Here is a 26,905-nt window from a genome sequence, read left to right on the forward strand (position 1 = left end):
AGGTGTCTTCAATATGGAACCTTTTTACAATATTCAAATTTTCTGAGATACTGATTTTGGGGTTTTCATTAGTTGTCAGTTATAATCATCAAAATTAAAAGAAATAAACACTTGAAATATATCCGTCTGTGTGGAATGAATGTATAGATTATACAAGTTTCACTTTTTGAATGGAATTACTGAAATAAATCAAATTTGATGATATTAAAATTTTATGACCAGCACCTGTACAAGTTGGAGAGGTGCAGCCAGGGCTGCCACATTGAGAGCCCAGTGAGCAATATACTGTAACTGTACTGTCTTTATCAAGAACAACACTTTTTTCCCCACTTCCCGGTTTGGGGATTTTATCTAGCACCCTTTTGTTTACTGGAAAGAGATTTAGCAGCCTTTTGGTTACTAGAAATATGCTCTAACCACTTGGTTACCGTACCCCCATTAGTTAGGAAAGTATTAGCATTTTTTTTAACATTGTGATGTTTTGAGTACTGCAAGAGGTAGAGAAGATTGAACAGACGAAAGCGTTGTTAATTAGATTTTCATAATTGCAAGTAGAACTTTGCAGTCCAAAACGCTTGTCCTGTTTCACATGAATGTAGCAACATAATATTTGATTTGACCACAAGGATGGTTCACCATATCTTATCCTTTTGCATTCCTCTCACTCCAGTTATACAGACTAGCACTATGGCAGGGCTACAGTCGCTATTTGCAGCAGTTCAGGACTGTGAACATAGAGGAAATTAGGGATGTTGACCACTTCCAGATGACTTTCTTCCCCAAGGGGTTCGACACAGACCAAGCCAGGCTGACGGTGAGGGCAATGTTTGTACAGTCATTAGAAAGTGTAAGTGCACCCCCTGGAAAGTTGTCTTTTAAAACAATTAGGCATATGGATATGTAATCTTCAACAGGTTTGTCAGGGAAAGATTGCCTAATAAAACAAATGAAGTCTTTTATCTTTGTTATTTAGAAGCCACAAGCTTTGTAGCTCCTTGGTTTTCGGGACTGGCCATGCATCCACCTTCATCTCCTCCATTTTCATGCCACGGGTGACAGTGGAGGTGTGGAAAATGCATTTCCCCCCTTTAGCAAACAGTTGGTGTAGTTACAAGCGTAGTCATCAATGTAGACTACCACATACCTCCCCAACATATCCTGGAACACCTCATTTAAGAATGCCTAGAATACCGCCGGTTCATTAGCTAGCCCGTATGGCATTATCAGGTATTCATAGTGGCCTGATGTCATGCTGACCGCTGTCTTCCACTCATCTCCCTTCCGGATTACGCACAAGGTTGTATGTGTTCTGGAGGTCCAGCTTCATGATGAGGCGTGCCCCCCTCAGCTGCTCTATGGCCGATGGGACGAGGGGCATCGGGTACCGGTATTTTGTGGTAATGGTGTTGAGTCCCCTGTAATCTATACACAGCCTAAGCCCCTGTCTTCTTTTTTCACAAAGAAAAAGCTGGCTGAAGCAGGGGAGGTGGAATGGGGGATGTGCCCCTCCTCCAGCGACTTCTTGATATAGGTCTCCATGGCATCCGTTCTGGCCACAGAGAGCAGGTAGATCTTGTTCCTGTGGGGCACAGCCTCTGGCAGGAGATCAATTGCGCAGATCCAGGAGTGGTGAGGAGGGAGACACCTGGCCTTTTTGGTGGAGAACACTCCGCTTAGGTCTGCGTACTTCGGCGGGATGTTTGCTGGTAGGGTGCCATGTCACCATCAGGCAGGTCTTCCGGGCACCCCGTCAACCATCTCAGGATCTTCCGTTTGCTCCAAGCGATTTTGGGGTTGTGCTGTTGGAGCCAGGATGACAGGGTGTATGGACGACGTCATAACCAGCAGTTCCAATCTGTCTTGATGGCAGCCGTTGATGGTGAGCGTGAGAGGACGAGTCACGTAGGTTATCGAGCTGGACCCGACGGGACAAATTGTGATGGCTAGACGACTGGGTCAGGGCATCTCCAAAACTGCAGCCATTGTGGGGTGTCTGCAGTGGTCAGTACCTATCAAAAGTGGAAGGAAAAGCGGTGAACTAGCGACAGGATCTTGGGCTCATTGATGGACGTGGGGAGCGAAGGCTGGCCTGTGGGGTCCGATCCAACAGGCGAGCTACTGTAGCTCAGATTGCTGAAAAACGTAATGTTGGTGCTGATAGAAAGGTGTCAAAACACATTGCATCGCTGTTTGTTGCGTATGGGACTCTGTAGCTGCAGTCCACTGCCGAAAGCCCCGGCGCAATGGAAGAAGGAGGCCTGGTCTGATTAATCACTTTTTCTTTTACATCACGTGGATGGCCGGGGGCGTGTGCGTCGTATAGCTGGAGAAAAACATTGCACATACAGGATGCACTATAAGAAAAAGGCAAGCCAGCGGATGTAGTTTGATGCTTTGGACAATATTCTGCTGAAAGACCTGGGGTCCTGCCATTCATATGAAAGTTACTTTGACACGTACCACCTACCTGAGCATTGTTGCAGACCATGTGCACCCTTTCATGGCAACAGTATTCCCAGATAGCATTGTCCCTATTCAGCAGAATAATGCGCCCTGCCTCAAAGCAAAAATGGTTCAGGAATGGTTTGAGGAACACAACAAGTTCAAGGCGTTGACTTGGCCTCTAAATTCCCCAGATCTCAGTCCAATCGAGCATCTGTGGGATGTGCTGGGCAAACAGGTCCGATCCATGGAGGCTCCACCTTGCATCTTACAGGACTTAAAAGATCTGCTGCTAACGTCTTGGTGCCAGATACCACAGCACAACTTCGGGGGGGGGTGCCCCCGATGCTCAGGTAGCGTCTAACAGACGGCAGCATTGTGAACAGACCATAGCCTGGGTGGCTGTGATCTTTGGTAATGTTCTGTGCTTTTCTCAGGCATTGTGTATGGGAGATGGGGGCCGATGATGCGCTCTGCAGACTTTGCCACCCTCTGGAGAGACTTGCAGTATGCAGAGGAGCCACTGTCGTAAACAGACTCTTTGAAATTCCCCAAATTTTGATAGGATTATGATCTAGGCTTTGACAATGCATTTTGGCAACCCTCCGTTTCTTCTTTTTAGCCTTTCTGTTGAAGCTTTGCTTGTGCGTTTTGGATCATTGTCTGGTTGCAAGATCCAAATTTTGTTGAGCTTCAGCTTTTTGACAGATGGCCCCACTTGTCCTCAGTAATTCTCTAGTACCACATGGAATAATGGTTGACTTGATGATGGCAAGATGGCCTGGCCCAGAGGCAGGAAAGGGTGCCCTAAACCACAATGCCACAGCCTCCATGCTTTACAGTTGGTATGAGGTTCCTCTGTTAAAAGGCAGTGTTTCGTTTTTGAATAAGAGCTCCATCTTTGACTCACCTGTCTGGAACAGGTTGTCCCAGTAGTTCTTGTCTTCACTCAGGTGTTGTCTGGCAAACATCAGTCATGTGTTCCTTCCTGACCTCCCGTGTAGGCCAGGTTTGTGTAGCGGTTTTCTGACAGTTTGCTCAGAGGCCTGTAGATACCTTGGTGATACCCTGGGTTCTTAGGGACTTTCGGTCACCTCTGGAAATATTTATGAAAGGCTGGACTCTCCCAAGTTATGATTTTCTAATAATCTGCACCTTTTCTGGTGCACCCGATTTATTTTAGCTATTTTTTGTGAGGGTGAGTCATCTTTCACCATGAATGTGTTTTGAGTTTACCTCAGATATCAATGTGTCCAAATATATTTACAAAAAACTTTCCACGGGGTGTACTGTGTTTTTGTGTGTACGTGTGATTCCTATTCAGTGGAGAGAACAAGTATTTGATAACCTGCAAAATCGGCAGTGTTTCCCACTTACAAAGCAATTTCTGTAATTTCTATGATAGGTACTCTTCAACTGTGAGTGACGGAATCTAAAACAAAAATACTGAAAATCACATTGTATGATTTTTAAATAATGAATTTGCATTTTATTGCATGACATAAGTATTTGGTACATCAAAAAAGCAGAACTTAATATTTGGTACAGAAACCTTTGTAATTACAGAGATCATATGTTTCCTGTAGTTATTGACCAGGTTTGCACACACTGCATCAGAGATTTTAGCCCACTCCTCCATACAGACCTTCTCCAGATCCTTTAGGTTTCGGGGCTATCGCTGGGCAATACGGACTTTCAGCTCCCTCCAAAGATTTTCTATTGGGTTCAGGTCTGGAGACTGGCTAGGCCACTCCAGGATCTTGAGATGCTTCTTACGGAGCCACTCCTTAGTTGTCCTGGCTGTGTGTTTCGGGTCATTGTCATGCTGGAAGACCCAGCCACGACCCATCTTCAATGCTCTTACTGAGGGAAGGAGGTTGTTGTCCAAGATCTCGCGATACATGGCCCAATCCATCCTCCCCTCAATATGGTGCAGTCGTCCTGTCCCCTTTGCAGAAAAGCATCCCCAAAGAACTATGTTTCCACCTCCATGCTTCACGGTTGGGATGGTGTTCTTGGGGTTGTACTCATCCTTCTTCTTCCTCCAAACACGGCGAATGGAGTTTAGACCAAAAAGCTCTATTTTTGTCTCATCAGACCAAATGACCTTCTCCCATTCCTCCTCTGGATCATCCAGATGGTCATTGGCAAACTTCAGACGGGGCTGGACATGCGCTGGCTTGATCAGGGGGACCTTGCGTGTGCTGCAGGATTTTAATCCATGACGGCGTAGTGTGTTACTAATGGTTTTCTTTGAGACTGTGGTCCCAGCTCTCTTCAGGTCATAAACCAGGTCCTGCCATGTAGTTCGGGGCTGATCCCTTACCTTCCTCCTGATCATTGATGCCCCACGAGGTGAGATCTTGCATGGAGCCCCAGACCGAGGGAGATTGAACGTCATCTTGAACTTCTTCCATTTTCTAATAATTGCGCCAACAGTTGTTGCCTTCTCACCAAGCTGCTTGCCTATTGTCCTGTACTCCATCCCAGCCTTGTGCAGGTGAACAATTTTATCCCTGATGTCCTTACACAGCTCTCTGGTCTTGGCCATTGTGGAGAGGTTGGAATCTGTTTGATTGATTGTGTGGACAGGTGTCTTTTATACAGGTAACGAGTTCAAACAGGTGCAGTTAATACAGGTAATGAGTGGAGAACATGAGGGCTTCTTAAAGAAAAACAAACAGGCCGTGAGAGACGGAATTCTTACTGGTTGGTAGGTGATCAAATACTTATGTCATGCAATAAAATGCACATTAAATATTTAAAAATCATACAATCTGATTTTCTGGATTTTTGTTTTAGATTCCGTCTCTCACAGTTGAAGTGTACCTATGATAAAAATTACAGACCTCTACATGCTTTATAAGTAGGAAAACCTGCAAAATCGGCAGTGTATCAAATACTTGTTCACCCCACTGTACCTGCAGATTTGTTGTTGAACCGAACAAAGTAGATGAGGACACACCTCACTCAATGGGATCGTCATTATTTTGTGGTAGTTCTTTATGAATGCCTCTGTATTCTGTGTGTGTGTGTTAGTTCCGGGCTCTGCAGGGCGTCTGCCTGTGTGCCTTTCAGCTGGAGAGAGAAAAGGTTAGCCATCCAACCCAGGAAGGGATTCAGGAACTTCTCAACATCCTGGGGTTTGTCAGGATCCTGATGCAAGCTGTGCTTCCCCATGAACATCTCTGCTGGGTTCTCTACAATGGTAATAGCAATTGCAATTGCCAGGGGCTATCAAATAGGTAAAGGGGATATGTGTCCACACAATGTCCAACCAGAGATTTGGCTTTCGATTTTTACTCAACCCCAACAAATTGGAAACGTTTGGAAAGCTACAAATTTGAGTGCCCGGGCAGAGAGCATTTACGATCAATGTCATTGTTCTGGGACAGAATAACAGATTTTCATTTTACTGGCTTTGGAATTTTATTTCGACACCCTACTACCTGTCGACAGGATCACAAAATAAGTAGCTTTTGTCAGTGTCTGCATGAAAATATACACAATAATTGTTGTATTAATTGGGTTTCTCTGTCCTGCAGCCCGAGATTCCCTGTGGGCAGATTAATTACAAATTCTTCTTTACATCGGAGCTCTTTAACAAAATGTATATTCAATTCTGCAGGCTCACTTTGTATATACAACATCTGTAGATACCTGATGTCCATGAGCTACACTTCACAGGTAAGCTGTCTGACATCATATCTTCTGTGATGGTTTCTTCTATGTAGTGGATATGGGGTTGTTCCTAACGCTTCTATTGTCCCATTCCTCCACTCCAGGCGATGGAGTTCCTGCTGTGGGCCTGTATTTGTCTGGAGACCTCTATTCCCCTCATGACTGCCAAGTTCCTGGCCTGGAGGGTCACACTGTACTGCGCTGTGTGCCAATGCCACTACGACAGCCAGGCCAATGTACAGGCTGAAGCATTTGCACGACGAGCCCTCTGCAAAGTTAGTGAGCTGGGCAAACTGGAAGAGATGAGTGGTCTGGCCGCCACCACTGAGACTCAGAGAACATACAAAGAGGCCACCGTTAAGGTATGATGTGGGTTTATAAAAAATTGTCTAAATGTTTTCCAGTGGCTAACAACATACATCCAAAAGGCGTGATACACTGTCTTTAAGCCTGCAACGGTCCATGTAACGCCTATCAGTTTATTCATCTAATCAATATCTGTAAATAGAACATTTAAAAAATGGATTGAAAATTCAAATAAAAACAAAGAATTCTGTCAAAACAAACAAAAAATTACAGTGGATTGTTGCCCTCTGAGGCAAAACTGGATCATGTTCTTATTTCCAGCTCAGATGGGCTGTGGCGTTGGACTAAACCATATCACAAAGGGGGAGACTGAGGTGGTTGGTTAGCCTTTTTTATTGGTCAGTTGTGTTTTTTAATTGTAGCCTACAACATACCCAACATCTGCATCTGACCCAGTTAAGGGGTTGCTTGTACGGCTTGAAGCCATGTCCATGTCTCCATGTTGTATAGAGACTATAGCCATAATCATATGACATTTTTTGAAAGTGAAAATCAACTGCAATATTAAAAAAGCTGTCCCTCTACCGGTACTGAAATTACTGAACTTAGCTAACGTTAACTAGCCTCTACATTGCACTGAATAACGTTAGCTAGCTGATCGAAAAGTCGGAGCAAATTCATAAATTAGCCGTTTCTTAAATAAAATAAGCAAATATTCAGCGAATACAATGCCCATTTCTCGCAACATTCTTTTTCAGATGCTGATTTACAGGTGCCGTTTACCTGAAATAAGAAAAGTTAAAACGTATTACAGTTGTTGAGTTCTTCCTGCTCTCCTGACATCTATAAATGACTTCTGGGATATCAGATTCGTTCTCGCTGAACAAGTCACCAACCCATGCATCCTCGATAAAAGAGGCGGATCAAGTACACATCCGGGCATTTTAGGGGTTCTTGGTAACTTGCGTTCTTTGGATTGGAACCATACTTGGGCCATGAAAGATGATGCCAAACGAGTTCACAAGAACGGACAAAAACGCGGATTGATAAACGGCCAATAACATGATCCAGTTTTGCCTCCAAGGCCAAAAATATATTTTTTTATTTTTCAGTCGATAAACCAATAATCAAAATTTTTTTTGCAAGTTTAAAACCATAACCATACATGATGTGAAGCGCAGTGAACGCTCAAATAACCTATTTTCCAACTGCAAAGCATAGTTGTTTTACATTATATGATCTTCATTATTTACATGATATGTTCTTATTATTATAGGCTAGGCTATCATTTCGGATATAGTCGGTATTTTATCACACCGATCCGAGAACCATGGCAACCAAGCTTGATCCGACTCGGGATCCGACGGTCAACTAGGCCTACTTAATGTTGTACCGGATCAAGTCGGATAACGAGTCGGATCTCGTATAATCGGATTTCGGATGTATCCGTGAAGACCTCTACCTCCTCTTCAGTATGTATCATACATAGGCTGTGCTATCATATTTATGTTATTGATTTTTTTTTTTAATGGCTGTCAGTTAAGCATCCATAACTACAACTGTAACCAAATCTGAAACCGGTGGTGTTCCTGTAGTAAGAACCAGAGTGCCTCCAACATTGTTTTTCATTGCAGCCTAAGATGTGGATGCTCCTTAACTACAGAAACTAAACATTCACAGTGAATTCAATAACTTTGTTATTGCTGTTGTTCATGGCAGCCTATTACATTTACTTGTGATATTATTTTAACATAATATTTTAACTGTTGAAAAAAATGAACAAGGTTAATTCAGTTACATTAATATTTTTGTGAGTCATTAAACAGAGTGCTATTATAGTAAACAACAATGTCCTACCATGATATAGAGATGGAATTCAGAGCTTGGACAAAAATATTTATTAAATGAATCAGTGATTCAAATGATCCGAATCTTTTCAAAGAACTGTACTGAATGATTCAGTTCTCTTTAGTGATTCTGAATGCCCATCACTAGTAGATAAAGTACTCGCTCCCCTTTGAATTCCTTATTGAATCTGAAGAACATGGCTGAATCTCAAATCGCATAGGCCCTACTACATACTACATACTACAAGTACCTACTTCGCGGATGAAGGTGAAATACGTGGCTACTATTAAGTATAGAGTAAGCTAGTATTGGGACCAATTGGGACATACTACCTCGTCATAAAATTGCGTCTGACATTTGGTAATTTTTTCACGCATTAACATCACACCAAGTTTTAATATTTAGCTAGACACCATTAAGCATTGTGTTAAACTGACTCAAAGTGTAGAACATGTATGATATTTATTAGAAAGACATCACAATGTCCATTTTTCGTAGCTGGATTTGTATAAATTAAGTGGACATAATAGAATGTCCACTTAATTTATACAAATTTATATTAAATGGACCAACAATAGAATGATACGCCACCTTTGAATTTCAACTTGCCGTCCTTCTGCCAACCCATGTAAAATATTCTAGAAACGCCACTGGCTATGTCTATATCAAAAGTGTACATACCCACACAAGGTGACTTCATGCAGGTGAAAATGGCAATTAAAGGTGAATTTCCCACACTTGTGGCTTTTTAAATTGCAGGTAGTGTATAAATAGTCAATGAGTTTGTTAGCTCTCATGTGGATACACTGAGCAGGGTAGATACTGAGCCATGGGGAGTAGAAAATAACTGTCAAAAGACCTGCGTAAACAAGGTAATGGAACTTTATAAAGATGAAAAAGCTTATAAAAAGATATCCAGAGCCTGGCAAATGCCAGTCAGTAGTGTTCAATCACTTATTAAGAAGTCTAAAATTCTGGGATCTCTTGATAACAAGCCAAGGTCAGGTAGACCAAGAAAGATTTCAGCCAAAACTGCCAGAAAAAATGTTCGGGATACAAAGAAAAACCCACAGGTAACCTCAGGAGAAAAACAGAAAAATAGGTCTATACCATCCAGTTTGTAGCTAAGCCATAAGGCACAAGGAGGAGTGGTATATTGCCAATATATCACAGCTAAGAGCTTTTCTTAGGCAGCAGCAGTGGATAAAGCATTTACCCGTTGTCTACTGTATATTGGCAGTATACTGCAAACCCCCTGAGATGCCTTACTGCCATTTTAAACCGGTGACCAACATAATTCAACCAGTTAAAATGAATGTGATACGGTCTCATATATGGCAATCAGAATTCAGGATTAAACCCACCCGGTTTATAATTGTGTATAACCACTTTATTGTACTCATCTACAGCTAGCAGCCATGGTGTTTAAGCGGTCGGTGTATGAACATAGGAGAAAACCTAAAGGGCTCTTGAGACCCAAGCAGAAGAGTAACCTCAAAGAGATTCATAACGTAAGCACTATTGTCAGTCCTCCCAGAATCCTGCATTATCCGGATACTATGAAAACAGCCTAGTGCTTTCTCACCCCACCCCCCCACTTTCTCCCCTCGTCCCTCCCTCTCTAGATGCAATGGCCTCGCACCCCGACAGAACGGGCGTTGATGGAGATGTTTGAGGGAAACTCTGCCCGGTTCCTGGCAATAGTGGAGGCTTTGTGGGACAGCTCCCGTCGCCTGCTACAGACAGGCATGCCTGAAGAGTCTGAGATACAGGAGGTCTGTTTGGAACTCATGACTGCAGGCATCAGCATACTGTCTGGTTAGTAGCTGTTTTACCTTCATTAGACTACATTTTATTGCCCTCAGCTTCAGCTGTCTGTCAAGACCAATGTTGATTAGTCAGATTAATGCTTTTTCCTTCATTATGTGTTTAGGAATTGGAGGCTCCACAGAGCCAACCAGGGATGACAGTCTCCCCACTTGTTTAAATGCTGTGACAGGGAACTTTACTCTGATTGAAATGGCAGCCGCTGGTGAGAACTTTGAAGCACTGTTTTTCCATATAAGCCATTAGGGCGTTGAAATTAAAGTCTACCTGGAAAAACCAACACTTTTTAACAATTTTACAAGTTTACCCCAATTTCTAAATGGCTGACTCTGGATTATGCCTTTATGTTGTCATAACATCTCTAAAACGCAATTGGCTGAGTCAAAGTTTGAGACTCCTGTGATATGTATCCTGCTAAGCTGTTCTACTTCTTTTCACACTGCTTGCTCAACTAGAATGTTTTTTTTTTCCGGAACATGCAATGAAGGTGAACGTCCATAATTGGAAACCACTGTCAATGTTGTTAAGAAGACTGTTTTGTTTCCCAGGGGAGAGCAAGGTGTCTGTGGATGCTGCAGTGAAGTTTGTCAAGCTTCTGTTCCATTACGAGCAGTGGGAGATGTTCTGTATCCTCTCAGATGCTATGAAACACAGTGTGCTGCCGGTAACACACCTTTACTAGGACAGGTTACACACATTGCTTTATTTTAGTTTCATACACAATTGACTTAGCTGGCATTTGATCTATAAAATCAGAACAATCTTTTTGTCCATATGAACATGACTTTAAGAGCAAGACTTTAAGAGCAAGAGTTTAATACACAGTAAGCCTCTGTGATATGTTTATTGTAAGGATATTAATTCACATATAGTAGTTGGAACCATGCTAAAGAAATTAAAAATTGTACATATTTACTAGGACATGTATGGCTCGTAGTCATACACTGATCAGCCATAACATTATAACAACCTAGGTCCCGCTTTGCCGCCAAAACAGCCTTGACCCGTCGAGGCATGGACTCCACTAGACCTCTGAAGATGCTGTGGTATCTGGCACCAAGACGTTAGCAGCAGATCTTTTAAGTCCTGTAAGTTGTGAGGTAGGGCCTCCATGGATCAGACTTGTTTGTCTAGCACATCCCAGAGATGCTAGATTGGATTGAGATCTGGGGAATTTGGAGGCCAAGTCAACACCTTGAACTCTTTTTTGTGTTCCTCAAACCATTCCTGAACCATTTTTGCTTTGTGTCAGGGCACATTATCCTGCTGAAAGAGGCCAATGCCTTCAGGGGATCTGCTGCTAACGACTTGGTGCCAGATACCATAGCACACCTTCAGAGGTTTAGTGGAGTCCATGCCTCGACAGGTCTGGGCTCTTTTTGCAGCAAAAGGGGGACCTACACAATATTAGGCAGGTGGTCATAATGTTATGGCTGATTTGTTTATATTTTATTGTCATGTCTGAAATACCATGTAATACCATCACACCGTAACAAAATAAGATAAATACTGTGATGGGATATTTTGTCCAAATGGCCCATCCCTAAACTATAACATGCATGTTTATGTGATAGAAGATGGAGGGGCAATCTTACAGAAAATCCAAGCTGGAACTGTGCATGTTAGACTCAATGGAGCGCTTCCTATCTGCACAGAGGAATAAATTCCACAGCAAGGAGGACACTGTGTCAGGTACTGTTACGTGTTAAGTCAAGCTGAAATGGCAAATAACAAAAGAGTGACAGACATGGATTTCAAAGGTTTGCATATCATCGTCTGTCTCCGCAGAGAAGGACAGGCAACTGGGTGGGGTGATGAGCGAAGAGTTTGTCTCTCTGGTACAGACTCTACACACCTGTGTCTGTGACTCAGCTCAGGTTAGACCTCACTCCGTAGAAACCAATCTGTATGCTGTGTCTATGCTATAGTGAATCATTGACCGCTTAACCCCTACTGTATGTGGATACCTCATCACTTTGCAGGATGTGCTGCCCGACAGGGACCTGGTGATGGACATAGTACTCAATCTGTGGTCCAAATGTAAGACTGTGTTCCAGAGAGCGCAAGTTCGACACTGGGACCCTGTGCGCTTCCTGAACAAGATGGAGAACCAGGAGAAAGTAAAGTATCTCTACAGTAATCAGTCACTGCAAATGTATGTACTTTACATGATAGCTGCTTCTTTTATACTGTTTTATTCTCTCTCTGTCTTTCTGTCTCTGTAGTGGGTGTGGACACTTTCTGTCCTCAGCGAGGTGTCTCATGTGTGCGGGCTGGCAGACTCTGACCCGATGGTGTTTGCTGAGATGACCATCAGGCTGGCCATGGTGCTGGAGAGCACAGCTGACTCCACTTTCCGCTCAGGCAGGAATACAGGTAGCTAACAGCCACTCTAATTTGCACACCTTTTTGCCGGGCCAAGAAGAGTGAATGTCTCTTACTGAGTGACTGACTGACTACCCCTTTTTAAATAGTATAGTGGTTAGAGACACGGATTGACGAGGGGGCAGCCAGGGTTCGAACCTCACCACAGATAGAACAAAGTATGCATTAGGATTTCTTCAGGATAGACAAAAACTTTGCCTGCTACAAGCTTCAGTAGCTATGTTATAGTAAGCCTAAAATACTACTGTTTATGGTTATATTGCAACTATTTCTGATGGGTTTTTGAAGGATGCATCCGTGCATGCTTTTTGGGGTAATATAGACTACAACCCCTTGCGCTGTAAAAAAGGGAGGGTTTCCACGATTCTCTCGTCTTTGCACTTGACGTAAAAGTCAGTAACCTTCTCCTATATTGATAATTGTTGTATCAATGTCATTCACAAATGAAACAACTTTGTTGTGCCATGATATGAAATAGCTTTGGTAGTGTACAGTTCATCTTCAGTCTTGCTAGCAATTGCTCAATTCTTATAACTATTCAAAGTAGTAAGTAGGTACTAGTAGGCCTATTACTGGGAAATAAAAGCCCTACAGTTCATAGATGCTATTTGTGCTGGAAGTAAACTTAATAAGAAACGTTAGTCAGTTTAGCACAATTAATAAATGGTGTCTAGCTAAATATTCAAAGTTGGCGTGATGTTAACGTGTGACAAAATGATCTAATGTCGAGACAAAAAGGTAGTATGTCCCAATCGGTCCCATTACTGGCATACTAGCTTACTATATACAAACTGTATGTACTTCACCATCATCCACAAAGAACATACTTTTGAGATTCAGCCAATGCTTTCGATTTGCTCGTAGTTCACATAGCGTAGTGGTTATCTGTTCAATTGTTATTGTATGGACAACCATCTACAGTAATCTTTGCTCAAGAGTACACCTTAGTTCCATTAATGAACATTCTGTTGCCCACGTTATTTCAGCAAAAATTGAATGACTGGCACAAAAGTTGCATTTGGAGACTACGGAGGTGGACTGACTACCAGTTGTGGTCTTGTGGGAACATCCCTGACCTTCAATATTATGACCCCGGTTTGATCCCCCTCTCAGAAATTCCAATTTTTGTCTCTCAATATTTATTCACTCTGTACTTTTCAGCCGTAACACAACAATACACTCACCTAAAGGATTATTAGGAACACCATACTAATACTGTGTTTGACCCCCTATCGCCTTCAGAACTGCCTTAATTCTACGTGGCATTGATTCAACAAGGTGCTGAAAGCATTCTTTAGAAATGTTGGCCCATATTGATAGGATAGCATCTTGCAGTTGATGGAGATTTGTGAGATGCACATCCAGGGCACGAAGCTCCCGTTCCACCACATCCCAAAGATGCTCTATTGGGTTGAGATCTGGTGACTGTGGGGGCCATTTCAGTACAGTGAACTCATTGTCATGTTCAAGAAACCAATTTGAAATGATTCGAGCTTTGTGACATGGTGCATTATCCTGCTGGAAGTAGCCATCAGAGGATGGGTACATGGTGGTCATAAAGGGATGGACATGGTCAGAAACAATGCTCAGGTAGGCCGTGGCATTTAAACGATGCCAAATTGGCACTAAGGGGCCTAAATTGTGCCAAGAAAACATCCCCCACACCATTACACCACCACCGCCAGCCTGCACAGTGGTAACAAGGCATGATGGATCCATGTTCTCATTCTGTTTAATCCAAATTCGGACTCTACCATCTGAATGTCTCAACAGAAATCGAGACTCATCAGACCAGGCAACATTCTTCCAGTCTTCAACTGTCCAATTTTGGTGAGCTCGTGCAAATTGTAGCTTCTTTTTCCTTTTTGTAGTGGGGATGAGTGGTACCCGGTTGGGTCTTCTGCTGTTGTAGCCTATCCGCCTCAAGGTTGTGTGTGTTGTGGTTTCACAAATGCTTTGCTGCATACCTCGGTTGTAACGAGTGGTTATTTCTGTCAAAGTTGCTCTTCTATCAGATTGAATCAGTCGGCCCATTCTCCTCTGACCTCTAGCATCAACAAGGCATTTTCGCCCACAGGACTGCCGCATACTGGATGTTTTTCCCTTTTCACACCATTCTTTGTAAACCCTAGAAATGGTTGTGTGTGAAAATCCCAGTAACTGAGCAGATTGTGAAATACACCAACAACCATGCTACGCTCAAAATTGCTTAAATCATCTTTCTTTCCCATTCTGACATTCAGTTTGGAGTTCAGGAGATTGTATTGACCAGGACAACACCCCTAAATGCATTGAAGCAACTGCCATGTGATTGGTTGATTAGATAATTGCATTAATGAGAAATTTAACAGGTGTTCCTAATAATCCTCTAGGTGAGTGTATATCCACTCTGTAATACCATGAATTTCATATATTTAAGAAAATAATTGTGTTACTTGGCCCTTATATACTGTTATTGTTTTCTAAAGAAACATACTAGCTATGGAGTGATCAGAGTCATTTTTCTGTTATAGGTAGGCTGTATAATTTTTAGCTAGCCATCTACAGTAATCTTTGCACAAGTGTACACTTTAGTTCTGTTAATAAACATTCTGTTGCCCACGATATTTCAGCAAAAATGTAATGGGGTAAAAGTTACATTTCAGCTGTTTAAATAGCAATCTGCCAGCCAGGAACAACAACATTCATCCCTTCTAATCACGGACCGGCTTGTCTGGTTCCTTTTCTGGTTACTAAAGCCCTTATAGGGCAATAACAATGAATATCAAAAATATTTGTAAGTTCATAAATTGCTTTTAAGTAATTGTTGGACTGTCACTCAATGTACGCAACTCTCTTAATCAGGGAGCAGGGTCGAGCTAGCGTGATTCCTCTTCCTTCACTTATGACATTTGATTCTTTGTGAAATAACAATTATTTATGTTAAAAACAAAAGTTCTGTCACAGCGAATATACAAAATAGGAGAACACCAATCGATTTTGGTACAAGCCAAGCCAAATACATACATTTCAGTCACAGATTTTGTAACATCTCCCCCATAGACCGCTTGTGTGGACTACAGCAGTGAATACAGACAATGTTTAGATATTCATTGTTATTCCCCTTTAATGAGCCAAAGAAGTTCACTACACTTCCAGAAAAGGATTCCAAATTAGGCTGTCTGTGTAGAAGTCATGTTTTTAGTTTCAGGTAAAACCCATTTTAGTTCCAGGGAGAACTCTTTCCTGGTTAAAGGTAGAACCCTCTCTGGAAAGAATTGCATATACAGACCAACCATTCAGGGACAACCTTAGAATCATTTTAGAAGCCTGTTTGTCTGGGAAAATATAGTCTCATTGGAGATTTTCCCTGACTTTTTTTCAATATCAATAGGAAACATTACCCTGGTTGAATTACACTCATGTATATTTTCTGTGTTTGCATTATTTTCTGTGGCGACTTTGTTCACATTAAAATCTAATCAAATGTTTAATCTAACTTGCACAGCAGTCAGTGCGTCCCTATCAAGGAGGCTCATGGGTAGGTTTACTGATGTGTTCTTTCCAATGTTGCCCCACAGCCTCAAGCGAAGACAACAGCGTGGCATCGATGCCTGCAGAGAAAAACACTTACAACTTTTCCAACAAGTCGCCATCGGGGCAACTGCAGTCAGTGTGGGAGGTGGTGGAGAGAGGTCTGAAAGGACTAATCAGTAGCTGGACCAGACTAATGCCATGCGATGGATCAGCCATTTCTGACACGGTATTCATGCAAGTAAGGCACCTTTAAACCTAATGTTTTTTTCTTTCCTCTATAGCGATATACTAAACAAAAAGGGTTCTTTATTTTCAGGAAAGGTTTATCTGCTCTGTAATGATAGAATATAACCCTTTTTGGTTATATACTCTGATTCAGTCCTATCGTAGGGGAATATATGTTTCTCATTCACCCCCTGCAAAAAAGGTGTTTTAAATTTTGCTGTTGTATTCTTGTCATTTTGTGTTAATAAAAGTAATTGAAGTAGTTTCATACTAAGAACCTCAATATTTGAGACATTGTTAACCTCCCTTACTAAAACAGTATTGTGTGTGCATGTAAACAAGACCATAGTGATTGGTTGCAGACAAAAACAGATTCTCTGACGTTAAAAAAACAAAAATACATTTTTTCCAAGTGAACCACCTTCAAGGTAGTAGCATGGCAGCTATTATCTTACAGATCTCTCACCTGACATAATTGTTCATTTCCAGAAGTTTGCTCACCATTCCACTCCAGAAGGAAAAGACAACAAGCCGGTGAATAGTCCCTCCCTGTCACTCTCCTTGTCTCCAGCCCCAATGGACCTTTATGTGGAACTTCTGTTTGTCCAGCACAGAGTCTCCCTAAAGCTGATCTACACTTGCCCAGGTCTGTCAGCAGGGTCCACAGACAAACAGTCAATCAGAATCCCAGTATTCTGTCTATGAGACCCGCCCTGCTTTTTTATCCACTATGTCAGCATCTGTTAAATCACACAAACCTAACTTGTGTTCCTGTTTTTGTAATATATTACTGTTGCGCTAATCTTACAAAATCTGCTGCACTCTCTACCCTAACCTTCCCTCTGTATGTTAAGTCCAGCCTGTTTCTGTGAATTTCTCTGTTCTGTTCCATAGCTGAGATTAAGCAACATGCCGGGGACAGCAGGAGTTCTCTGAGGCCTCCTGTTTGTGTGGAGGCACAGTCTGAGGCCATGGATAACAAAGCCAAAGGAGGTGAGATGCCCTCACACCTGGCCCCTGCATTTAATCCCGTTTAGACCCAAGTGGTGGTATATGTGAGCTGATGTTTTGCTCTTTATGAGACAGCATTTACCCTGCAGTCCAAAAGTTTTTGGACAGTGACAACATTTTTGTCGCTTTGGCTTTTTACTCCAACACACTGGATTATAAAAGAAATATTGACTACAGTGCAGTTTTGATTAGACATTTGGATTTGCATCCATAAACCGAGAACCGTGTAAGAATTGCAGCCCAAATTATATAGAACCCCTTACATTTTAGATTACTAAAATAATTAAAACGAAATGCTAAGGTATGCATACATTTGATATACAGTGGGGAGAACAAGTATTTGATACACTGCCGATTTTGCAGGTTTTCCTACTTGCAAAGCATGTAGAGGTCTGTAATTTTTATCATAGGTACACTTCAACTGTGAGAGACGAAAATCCAGAAAATCACATTGTAAGATTTTTAAATAATTAATTTGCATTTTATTTCATGACAGAAGTATTTGAGTATTTGCATGACATAAGTATTTGAAACCTGCAAAAAACCTACCAACCAGTAAGAATTCCGGCTCTAACAGACCTGTTAGATTTTCTTTAAGAAGCCCTCCTGTTCTCCACCTGTATTAATTGCACCTGTTTGAACTCGTTACCTTCATAAAAGACACCTGTCCACACACTCAGTCAAACAGACTCCAACCTCTCCACAATGGCCAAGACCAGAGAGCTGTGTAAGGACATCTGGGATAAAATTGTAGACCTGCACAAGGCTGGGATGGAGTACAGGACAATAGGCAAGCAGCTTGGTGAGAAGGCAACAACTGTTGGCGCAATTATTAGAAAAATGGAAGAAGTTCAAGATGACAGTCAATCTCCCTCAGTCTGGGCCTCCATGCAAGATCTCACCTCGTGGGGGGGCATCAGTGATCAGGAGGAAGGTGAGGGATCAGCCCAGAACTACATGGCAGGACCTGGTCAATGACCTGAAGAGAGCTGGGACCACAGTCTCAAAGAAAACCATTAGTAACCCACTACGCCATCATGGATTAAAATCCTGCAGCGTATGCAAGGTCCCCATGCTCAAGCCAGCGCATGTCCAGGCCCGACTTAAGTTTGCCAATGATCATCTGGATGATCCAGAGGAGGAATGGGAGAAGGTCATGTGGTCTGATGAGACAAAAATAGAGCTTTTTGGTCTAAACTCCACTCGCCGTGTTTGGAGGAAGAAGAAGGATGAGTACAACCTCAAGAACACCATCCCAACCGTGAAGCATGGAGGTGGAAACATAATTCTTTGGGGATGCTTTTCTGCACAGGGGACAGGACGACTGCACTGTATTGAGGGGAGGATGGATGGGGCCATGTATCGTGAGATCTTGGCCAACAACCTCCTTCCCTCAGTCAGAGCATTGAAGATGGGTCGTGGCTGGGTCTTGCAGCATGACAACGACCCGAAACACACAGTCAGGACAACTAACGAGTGGCTCCGTAAGAAGCATCTCAAGATCCTGGAGTGGCCTAGCCAGTCTCCAGACCTGAACCCAATAGAAAATCTTTGGAGGGAGCTGAAAGTCTGTATTGCCCAGTGACAGCCCCGAAACCTGAAGGATCTGGACAAGGTCTCTATGGAGGAGTGGGCCAAAATCTCTGCTGCAGTGTGTGCAAACCTGGTCAAGAACTACAGGAAACATATGATCTCTGTAATTGCAAACAAAGGTTTCTGTACCAAATATTAGGTTCAGCTTTTCTGATGTATCAAATACCTATGTCATGAAATAAAATGCAAATTAATTACTTAAAAATCATACAATGTGATTTCCTGTATTTTTGTTTTAGATCCCATCACTCAAAGAAGAGTACCTATGATAAAAATTACAGACTTCTACATGCTTTGTAAGTGGGAAAACCTGCAAAATCGGCAGTGTATCAAATACTTGTTCTCCCCACTGTATTTAAGGCGAATACATACTCATAACAGGTGTGTGTGTGTGTATGTATATATGTATGGATATAGGTGACTTTTCCTGAAAAATTGTGAAGTTTACAAAACTTCCAAAACTGCCGTAAGGAACTTCAGTGAAGTGTCCCCTTACCCTGAAAAAACTGTCAATGATTGCTTTGTTATCCCAATTTTCAGTAAGGCGATGGAAAGGGGATTGTCTTCAAAATCGAATAAAGACAGCCTTAACATCCGGCCTTCAGGAGAAAAATATCACCAGGCTTATTTGCATCACAAGCTGCTCAAAGATTTGGGCAGTTTCGATTTCACCACAGCAGTATCTCACTTTGAGCAGGCCAAGATCTAGTTACAGACTTGCTCCACTGATATGCTAAATAAGTGTGTGCCGTGAAAAGGAAGCTCCCATTGTGCATCGTTACCCAAAATATGGGTCTGGTGCTGCGTCTGGTTTTGAGGCACTTTTTGGGTTGATTATTAACTGGGCAAAATGACTATCTCTGCAAATAATGACTGATTTAGGATATTAAACCTGTGTATATTCATTTCTGTGTAGGTAGATTTCTTTATTAAAACATTTATGATTTACCAGTGAAGACGTAGTAGCATCTTAATAGCATTTTTATTAGTTCTGTATGCTAATTGTGTCCGGTACAATTCTCAAATATGTAAAATCAAATACCACCAATCAGATTGTCTGGCAACAAATTTCCCCAACGGAAGCCCTGATACATTGGTAGGTACCAACACAAGTACAGTGTGCTGAACGAAGAAGATAATGAATTGAAATGTACTGTATTAGTGAGCCTGTAGGCCTGTGATGGCCGAGATTAACTAAAATACAGACTTAATCATGTTCCCTCGAGTCTGGAATGCCACCAATACGCAGCCTATTTTATTTGTGCCAAGGTGTGGGTACCAGTGCCTACTACTTATTGCAGTACTGTGGTTGGCGCTGTCCATGGTAGTTTTGTATTTGGCTGCTTGTGTCTGTGTAAGGTTGGTGTGAGTGGGGGTGCATTTTCCCAGAGTCAGACATTATGCTAATATTTTTGTAATATATCTGGTTTACAGATAGATAATGTTTTCTTGCACATGGCTTATCTACTCCCCACCCAAAAATAAACAAAAAATAGTTTATATTTTTTTAGAAAAATAATTTGTTAGTACTTGGTTGTCCTTTGTATTGGATGAGTGATAGGTTTCCCACCCACAGACATAACCAGACGCTGGGAATGCTCACTGGTGATGCTCACTGGTGATGCTATGCCAGGCATGCACTGCAGCCATCTTCATGTTTGTTTTGGGGCATTTTTGCCAGTGTTATCTTTGACAAGCATGCTCAGTCGAATTCAGCTCAGGAATATCATTTCATAACCTCTTAGTGTTTCAAATTTTAATTCCGATGTATACAGAGCATAGAGGCAAAAGAACAAAACGTATGTCAATGTCAAAATATGTAAGGACTGCAATGTAGATACTGTTATGATCAGAAGACATTTCCGTGGTAACTGTGTGGTCCCTTTAACCTCTGTATCTGCAGAGTCAGCGCTGCTGGAACGTATCAAGAAGAATAAGATCTCCAAAGCTCTGTTCCTGGTCCAGAAGGCTCTGTTGTGCCAAAGGAAAGACCAGAAAAGTAGCACCATCAAGAGGCTTTTAGAGGTAAAGACACACAAGGCAACTCCATTACTTATATTTATTGCATCATGCCAATATCATTGCTTACATGATATTGGCATGATGCATTACTTACTATCATACAATGGCATATTATTATGACACTTGCCATTGTGTTCAAAGTTCCTTTTGGGTCAGTTAACCAACTGAGATTTCAACTCGATGTTTCCTCAAAGGGAACTGATGAAGATTTAACAGTGCATCAAGATTTAAAAGTGCATGTCTGAAGTGCATTAGTAAGGCTTAAATAAACAATACCACCTCTAAAGAAGGCTAATTAACTAATTAGTAGTTAAACCACTTATAATAATTTCGAAGGTAATCAAATTGATTTTACATGCAGTATAAGATTAGCTAGCTCGTTTTTTGAAAGGTTTCAACAGAATTTTATTTCCTACGAATTGACAGACAACATTACCAAATGACGATTACAACAACTGTTAGACCTCAACATCAATGTAGGTCTAGTACGCTGGATCAGGAACGTTATTACTGATCACCCACAGAATGGAGCCCTCTCTGATTTACTTTGAATACCCCCAGGAGTGTGTCCTCTCCCCATTACCCTGAGTACAGGTGTACCCCAGGACTGCATCCTCTCCCCATTTCCCTGAATACAGGTGTACCCCAGGAGTGTGTCCTCTCCCCATGGTTCTTCTCCATCTTCACTAGCAAGATGAAGATTAATAGGGATAAAGTATTTTTAAATATGCAGATGACATGGCCCTAGGGGACTATTTTCTAGAGATGCCACTATTTTAATTAGGTTAAAAATATCCACAGTGGTGCCAGTCCGGCTGCCTACACAATGTGGACAAGACAAAGGAGCTTTTCATCAGTGGCAATAGCCTGTCAACATCCCATCCACTCAATAACCAGCCAGTAGAGGTGGTTGACTGTTTGTTTGAAATATTTAGGGACACAAATTGATAACAAGCTGTGCTTTATAGAGAATGCAGGATGTATTTTCAAAATGGCAAGCTAGTGACCATTTTTTATCATGAAACTCAAGGAGTTTGGGATTAGCAAGGAGGTTCTGGATCGGGTATACTCCAGTCTGGTGGAAAGCATCTTGACATTCAATATGGCTGTCTGGTATGGAAACCTGGGCATCATTCGATTTTAGATTAGATTAGATAGAACTTTATTGTCATTGAACAATTACAAGTACAGTACAACAAAATGCAGTTTGCATCTAACCTGAAGTGCAAATAGAGGAGGGCAGAAAATGTACAAGTATTAAGTATACAGGTGCTGGTCATATAATTAGAATATCATCAAAACATTTTTTTATTTCAGTAATTCCATTCAAAAAAGTGAAACTTGTATAATGTATACATTCATTCCACACAGACTGATATTTTTCAAGTGTTTATTTCTTTTTATTGTGATGATTATAACTGACAACTAATGAAAACCCCAAATTCAGTATCTCAGAAAATTATAATAATATTATAATTATAACTCAAAACACCTGCAAAGGCCTTTAAATGGTCTCTCAGTCTAGTTCTGTAGGCTACACAATCATGGGGAAGACTGCTGACTAAAGACGACCATTGACACCTTGCACAAGGAGGGCAAGAAACAAAAGGTCATAGCTAAAGAGGCTGGCTGTTCACAGAGCTCTGTGTCCAATCACATTAATAGAGAGGCGAAGTGAAGTAAAACATCTGGTAGAAAAAAGTGTACAAGCAATTGGGATAACCACACCCTGGAGAGGATTGTGAAACAAAACCCATTCAAAAATGTGGGGGAGATTCACAAAGAGTGGACTGCAGCTGGAGTCAGTGCTTCAAGAACCACCACGCACAGACGTATGCAAGACATGGGTTTCAGCTATCGCATTCCTTGTGTCAAGCCACTCTTGAACAAGACACAGCGTCTGAAGCGTCTCGCCTGGGCTAAAGACAAAAAGGACTGGACTGCTGCTGAGTGGTCCAAGTTATGTTGTCTGATGAAAGTAAATTTAGCATTTCCTTTGGAAATCAAGGTCCCAGAGTCTGGAGGAAGAGAGGAGAGGCACAGAATCCACGTTGCTTGAAGTCCAGTGTAAAGTTTCCACAGTCAGTGATGGTTTGGGGTGCCATGTCATCTGCTGGTGTTGGTCTACTGTGTTTTCTGAGGTCCAAGGTCAACACAGACGTCTACCAGGAAGTTTTAGAGCACTTCATGCTTCCTGCTGCTGACCAACTTTATGGAGATGCAGATTTCATTTTACAACAGGACTTGGCACCTGCACACAGTGTGAAAGCTACCAGTAGCTGGTTTAAGGACCAATGGTATCCCTGTTCTTAATTGGCCAGCAAACTCGCCTGACCTTAACCCTATAGAAAATCTATGGGGTATTGTTAAGAGGAAGATGCGATATGCCAGACCCAACAATGCATAAGAACTGAAGGCCACTATCAGAGCAACCTGGGCTCTCATAACACCTGAGCAGTGTCACAGACTGATCGACTCTATGCCACACCGCATTTCTGCAGTAATTCAGGCAAAATGAGCCCCAACTAAGTATTGAGTGCTGTACATGCTCATACTTTTTGTGTTCATACATTTCAATTTTTTTTTTTTTTATTGGTCTTTAGTAATATTCAATTTTTCTGAGATACTGAATTTGGGATTTTCATTAGTTGTCAGTTATAATCATCACAATTGAAAGAAATAAACATTTGAAATATATCAGTCTGTGTGTAATGAATATAATATACAAGTTTCCCTTTTTGAATGGAATTACTGACAAATCAACTTTTTGATGGTATTCTAATTATATGACCAGCACCTGTATGTATGTACAAATGAAATTTACAGATGTGCAATTAATGCAAATGCATTACATATGGGAATTCTAAATGTGCAGTGGAAAATGTATAACTGTACAGAAACTTTTGAAGTAATAAGTATAATGTATGTAAAAGTGGGATAAATAGTTGTGCGGGTAATTCTCAATGGCATTCTGAATTTGCAATTGAGACAAGTTAGTAGGGTAGCATGCGCAACTGAAATGCAGGGATAGCAGCAATGTGATTCCCAAAGTACAGTGGCAGATCTAAATGTGCGATGAGGGCAAGTTTAAGGTGCAAGTCGGCATGTGCAAATGAAATACAGGAATAGCGGCTAAGACGCGTACCTGTAGACAACTGAAAACTTGCTCATCGGACTTGGAAGGCACTGACAGAGTCCAGTTGTGCAACGGGTGGGTATAGTTAGTGAGCCTGCTGGTGTGAGAACGGAGAGAACTGCACCACCTGCCTGATGGGAGGAGGGCAAACAGTTTGTGGCATGGCAGCAGACCAGACCTTGTCAGACTTCCTGAACCACTCCTCCACAACCTGGATGTCGCTGGAACCCCCCACTCAGGGGCACAACAGGGGCTGGAAACCAAGGACCAACTGGAAGCGGGTGAGACCTGTGGAGGAATGGCGCAGGAACCGCATACTCCGCCCAGGGGAGAAAATGTGTCCACTCGCCTGGTCTGTCGTGGCAGTCAGACTGGAGGAACCTCCCGAGTTCTTGGTTGATGCACTCTGCCCTGGAGAAGTATGACGGGGTGGTGCCTGGCAGGGGTCCTGTGTTGCTGGGAGAGGACTGCCCCCACCCCGACCTTGGACGCGTCCACCTCAGCCGTGAATGGCTTGAGCAGATGTGGATGGCGCAGCAGGGGAGCGGTGAAGACGTGAAGACATGCACCCCCCTCAGCTGCTTGATGGCCGATGGGATGAGGGGCATGGGGTACCTGTAGTAGATCGGGATGTTGTTCAGCCCCCGGTAGTCAATACAGGGCCGAAGCCCCCTGTCCTTCTTCTTAATGAAGAAGAAGCTCGCTGAAGCTGGGGAGATGGAGTAGAGTATGTGTCCTTGCTCCAGCATTTCCTTGAAGTACATCTCCATTGCTTTGTTTTCAGCCACCAAGAGAGGGTATATCCAGCTTCAGGGGTGCGTGGATTCTGGTTGTGGCACAGTCACAGGAACGGTGAAGACGGAGACACCGGGCTTTCTCGCTGGAAAACACCCCCCCAAGTCTGTGTACTCAGGCGGGATGTTGGCTGGGAGGGAGCCATCCAGGCTTTCCACCGACGTAGATCCACACGTGATGGTTAGGCAGGTCTTCTGGCACTCCAGGGACCATCCTGAGATCTTCCACTTGCTCCAGGTGATGTTGGGGTTGTGTCTCTGGAGCCACACAATATCCAGGTTGATGGGGTGTATGGACGACGTCATCGCCACCAGTTCCAGTCTCTCCCAAATACAGCTGTTGATGCTGAGAGTGAGCGGGCGGGTCACGTGGGTAATGGAACTGGACCCCACAGGACGGCGATCTAGAGCCTGGATGGCCATCGAGGACCTCAAACAGCGCAATGGCAGCCCAAGAGCAGAGACCAGGGAACGGTTGATGAAGCTTCCCGCAGCTCCAGAGTTAATCAGGGCTGTGGATGTATAAGAGGGAAAGCCACCAGACAACAACCCCAAGCAAAAGAAAGGGCTTGCAAATGCAAGGCACCTACTGTGTCAGCCTGCGCTGCCTGGCTACTCAACCCCTTCCTGTCCCGCACCAGGGCCGAGGCACACCCCTTCCAGAAGTGCCCCTTCTCACCACAGAACAGGCACTGACCCCGCTGACTCCGTCGTTCTCTCTCCTCTGCTGTGAGCCTCGTGATTCCCAGTTCCACAGGCTCAGGTTCCGGCTCCACCCGAGAGGAAGGGAGATGGCCCGGCACGCCAAACGGTCAAGGTCCCGGGGCTGCCTGTCGATGGCAGTATCTCGGGCGATGTAGACATCCCGTGGCATGGAATCGCTGACACACACTACCTCCATCTGGACTTCAGTTTGCAGTCCCTGCAAATAGCAGTCTGCAGAGCTGGCTCATTCCAGCCACTGGACAACACCACTGTCCGGAATGACAGGGCGTACTCAGAGGCAGTGCTTGTTCCCTGCCTAAGGCACATAAGTCGCTCAACCCCATCCTGGCCCTCTTCGGTATGATCAAACATTGCTAGAAACAACCTCAGTTCCCCAGACCGGCTGTCCCATAGTGTCGTTGCCTATTTTAGGGCGAGCCCAGTTAAAAGGGTGATTATTGTGGTCGTCTCGTAATCTGTATAATGTTCATCCCCAAAATACAATTCACATTGGAGAAGGAAACCACGACAGCCCTCCGGATTACCATCATAGGCCTTTTTTTTCAGGCAAAGCTCCCTGGAGTTCTCTTACCTGGGCGCAGCTAGACTCCACACAGTCGACAACTGAGGAGCAGCAACACTCAATAGGGCTCTCCCCTCCCGACCGTGCTGCCATGTGCGACATCATTTCGCCACACACTGTTACCAATCTGGCAATCTGTCTCTTCATGACACAGAGTCTATCCTCTAGCTCCAGCACATGACCCGAGGCTCCAGCCCCATCCCCGTGCCCACCCTGATTCATCTCAAATTAGGCAGTGCTGGGAAAACAAAAAGAAAACCCCCAAAATAAAATGCCTCTATGGGGATGAGAAACCTACATAGGCATCATAATTGCTAACTGAAAACAGGTGTGTACACTGCTGCGCTCTGTTCCAGCCATTGGTTAGAACACCGGCGAGGTGGAGTGCCGGAGCGGGAGAGAGCATGCAGCGCCAAGCAGAGCAGCCGTCACACCAGGATTCTTGATGATTTCACTTAAACTTTTTTTTTTTTGGTTGTTTTTCTCAGCTCTTGTCAATCTTCTGTGATCAGCTGATATTGTTTTCCTTTTTTTGCCAATTAAAGAAGATGCCAGTGATTTCTCTCTTTTTCAGGAAATGTTTAACTCTTTATTTGGCTACACTCAACCTTTGTGCTATGAGTCTAATTCAGTTCCTCTTTTTCTTTAGCATCCAAATCGCTTGGTTTTTCTTTCAAAGGTTGGTCTTCATGTTATATTAAGCCTACTGAGACCAAACTCAGACTACAATGGCAAAAGCAAAAGACAGAACTGAGACTGCGCATTCACAGATCTTTCATGTGTAAACAATCAATGCAACATGAAACATCTATGAGCCTAAAGTCCCAATAC

General features: G+C 42.9%; 1 protein-coding gene across 8 annotated transcripts in view; it reads left to right on the forward strand.

Annotated features, from left to right (window-relative positions):
- cfap54 (cilia and flagella associated protein 54) overlaps positions 1–26,905 on the forward strand; it is an 81,847-nt gene that overhangs the window by 2,090 nt on the left and 52,852 nt on the right. For 6 of the 8 annotated variants that reach the window (XM_020047754.3, XM_020047757.3, XM_020047760.3 and 3 more), the window contains exons 3-18: positions 671–814; positions 5,482–5,650; positions 6,071–6,129; positions 6,228–6,485; positions 9,687–9,788; positions 9,903–10,095; positions 10,211–10,309; positions 10,653–10,768; positions 11,679–11,796; positions 11,893–11,981; positions 12,087–12,224; positions 12,330–12,480; positions 16,050–16,243; positions 16,720–16,876; positions 17,125–17,223; positions 20,738–20,859. In XM_020047754.3, coding sequence (XP_019903313.2) covers positions 671–814; positions 5,482–5,650; positions 6,071–6,129; positions 6,228–6,485; positions 9,687–9,788; positions 9,903–10,095; positions 10,211–10,309; positions 10,653–10,768; positions 11,679–11,796; positions 11,893–11,981; positions 12,087–12,224; positions 12,330–12,480; positions 16,050–16,243; positions 16,720–16,876; positions 17,125–17,223; positions 20,738–20,859 — 2,208 coding nt within the window. The remainder of the gene's footprint in view (positions 1–670; positions 815–5,481; positions 5,651–6,070; positions 6,130–6,227; positions 6,486–9,686; positions 9,789–9,902; positions 10,096–10,210; positions 10,310–10,652; positions 10,769–11,678; positions 11,797–11,892; positions 11,982–12,086; positions 12,225–12,329; positions 12,481–16,049; positions 16,244–16,719; positions 16,877–17,124; positions 17,224–20,737; positions 20,860–26,905) is intronic. The other 2 variants (XM_020047756.3, XM_020047759.3) reach the window with 2 other exon arrangements.

This window comes from Esox lucius, chromosome 7 (assembly GCF_011004845.1).
Source record: "Esox lucius isolate fEsoLuc1 chromosome 7, fEsoLuc1.pri, whole genome shotgun sequence".
NCBI lineage: Eukaryota > Metazoa > Chordata > Actinopteri > Esociformes > Esocidae > Esox > Esox lucius.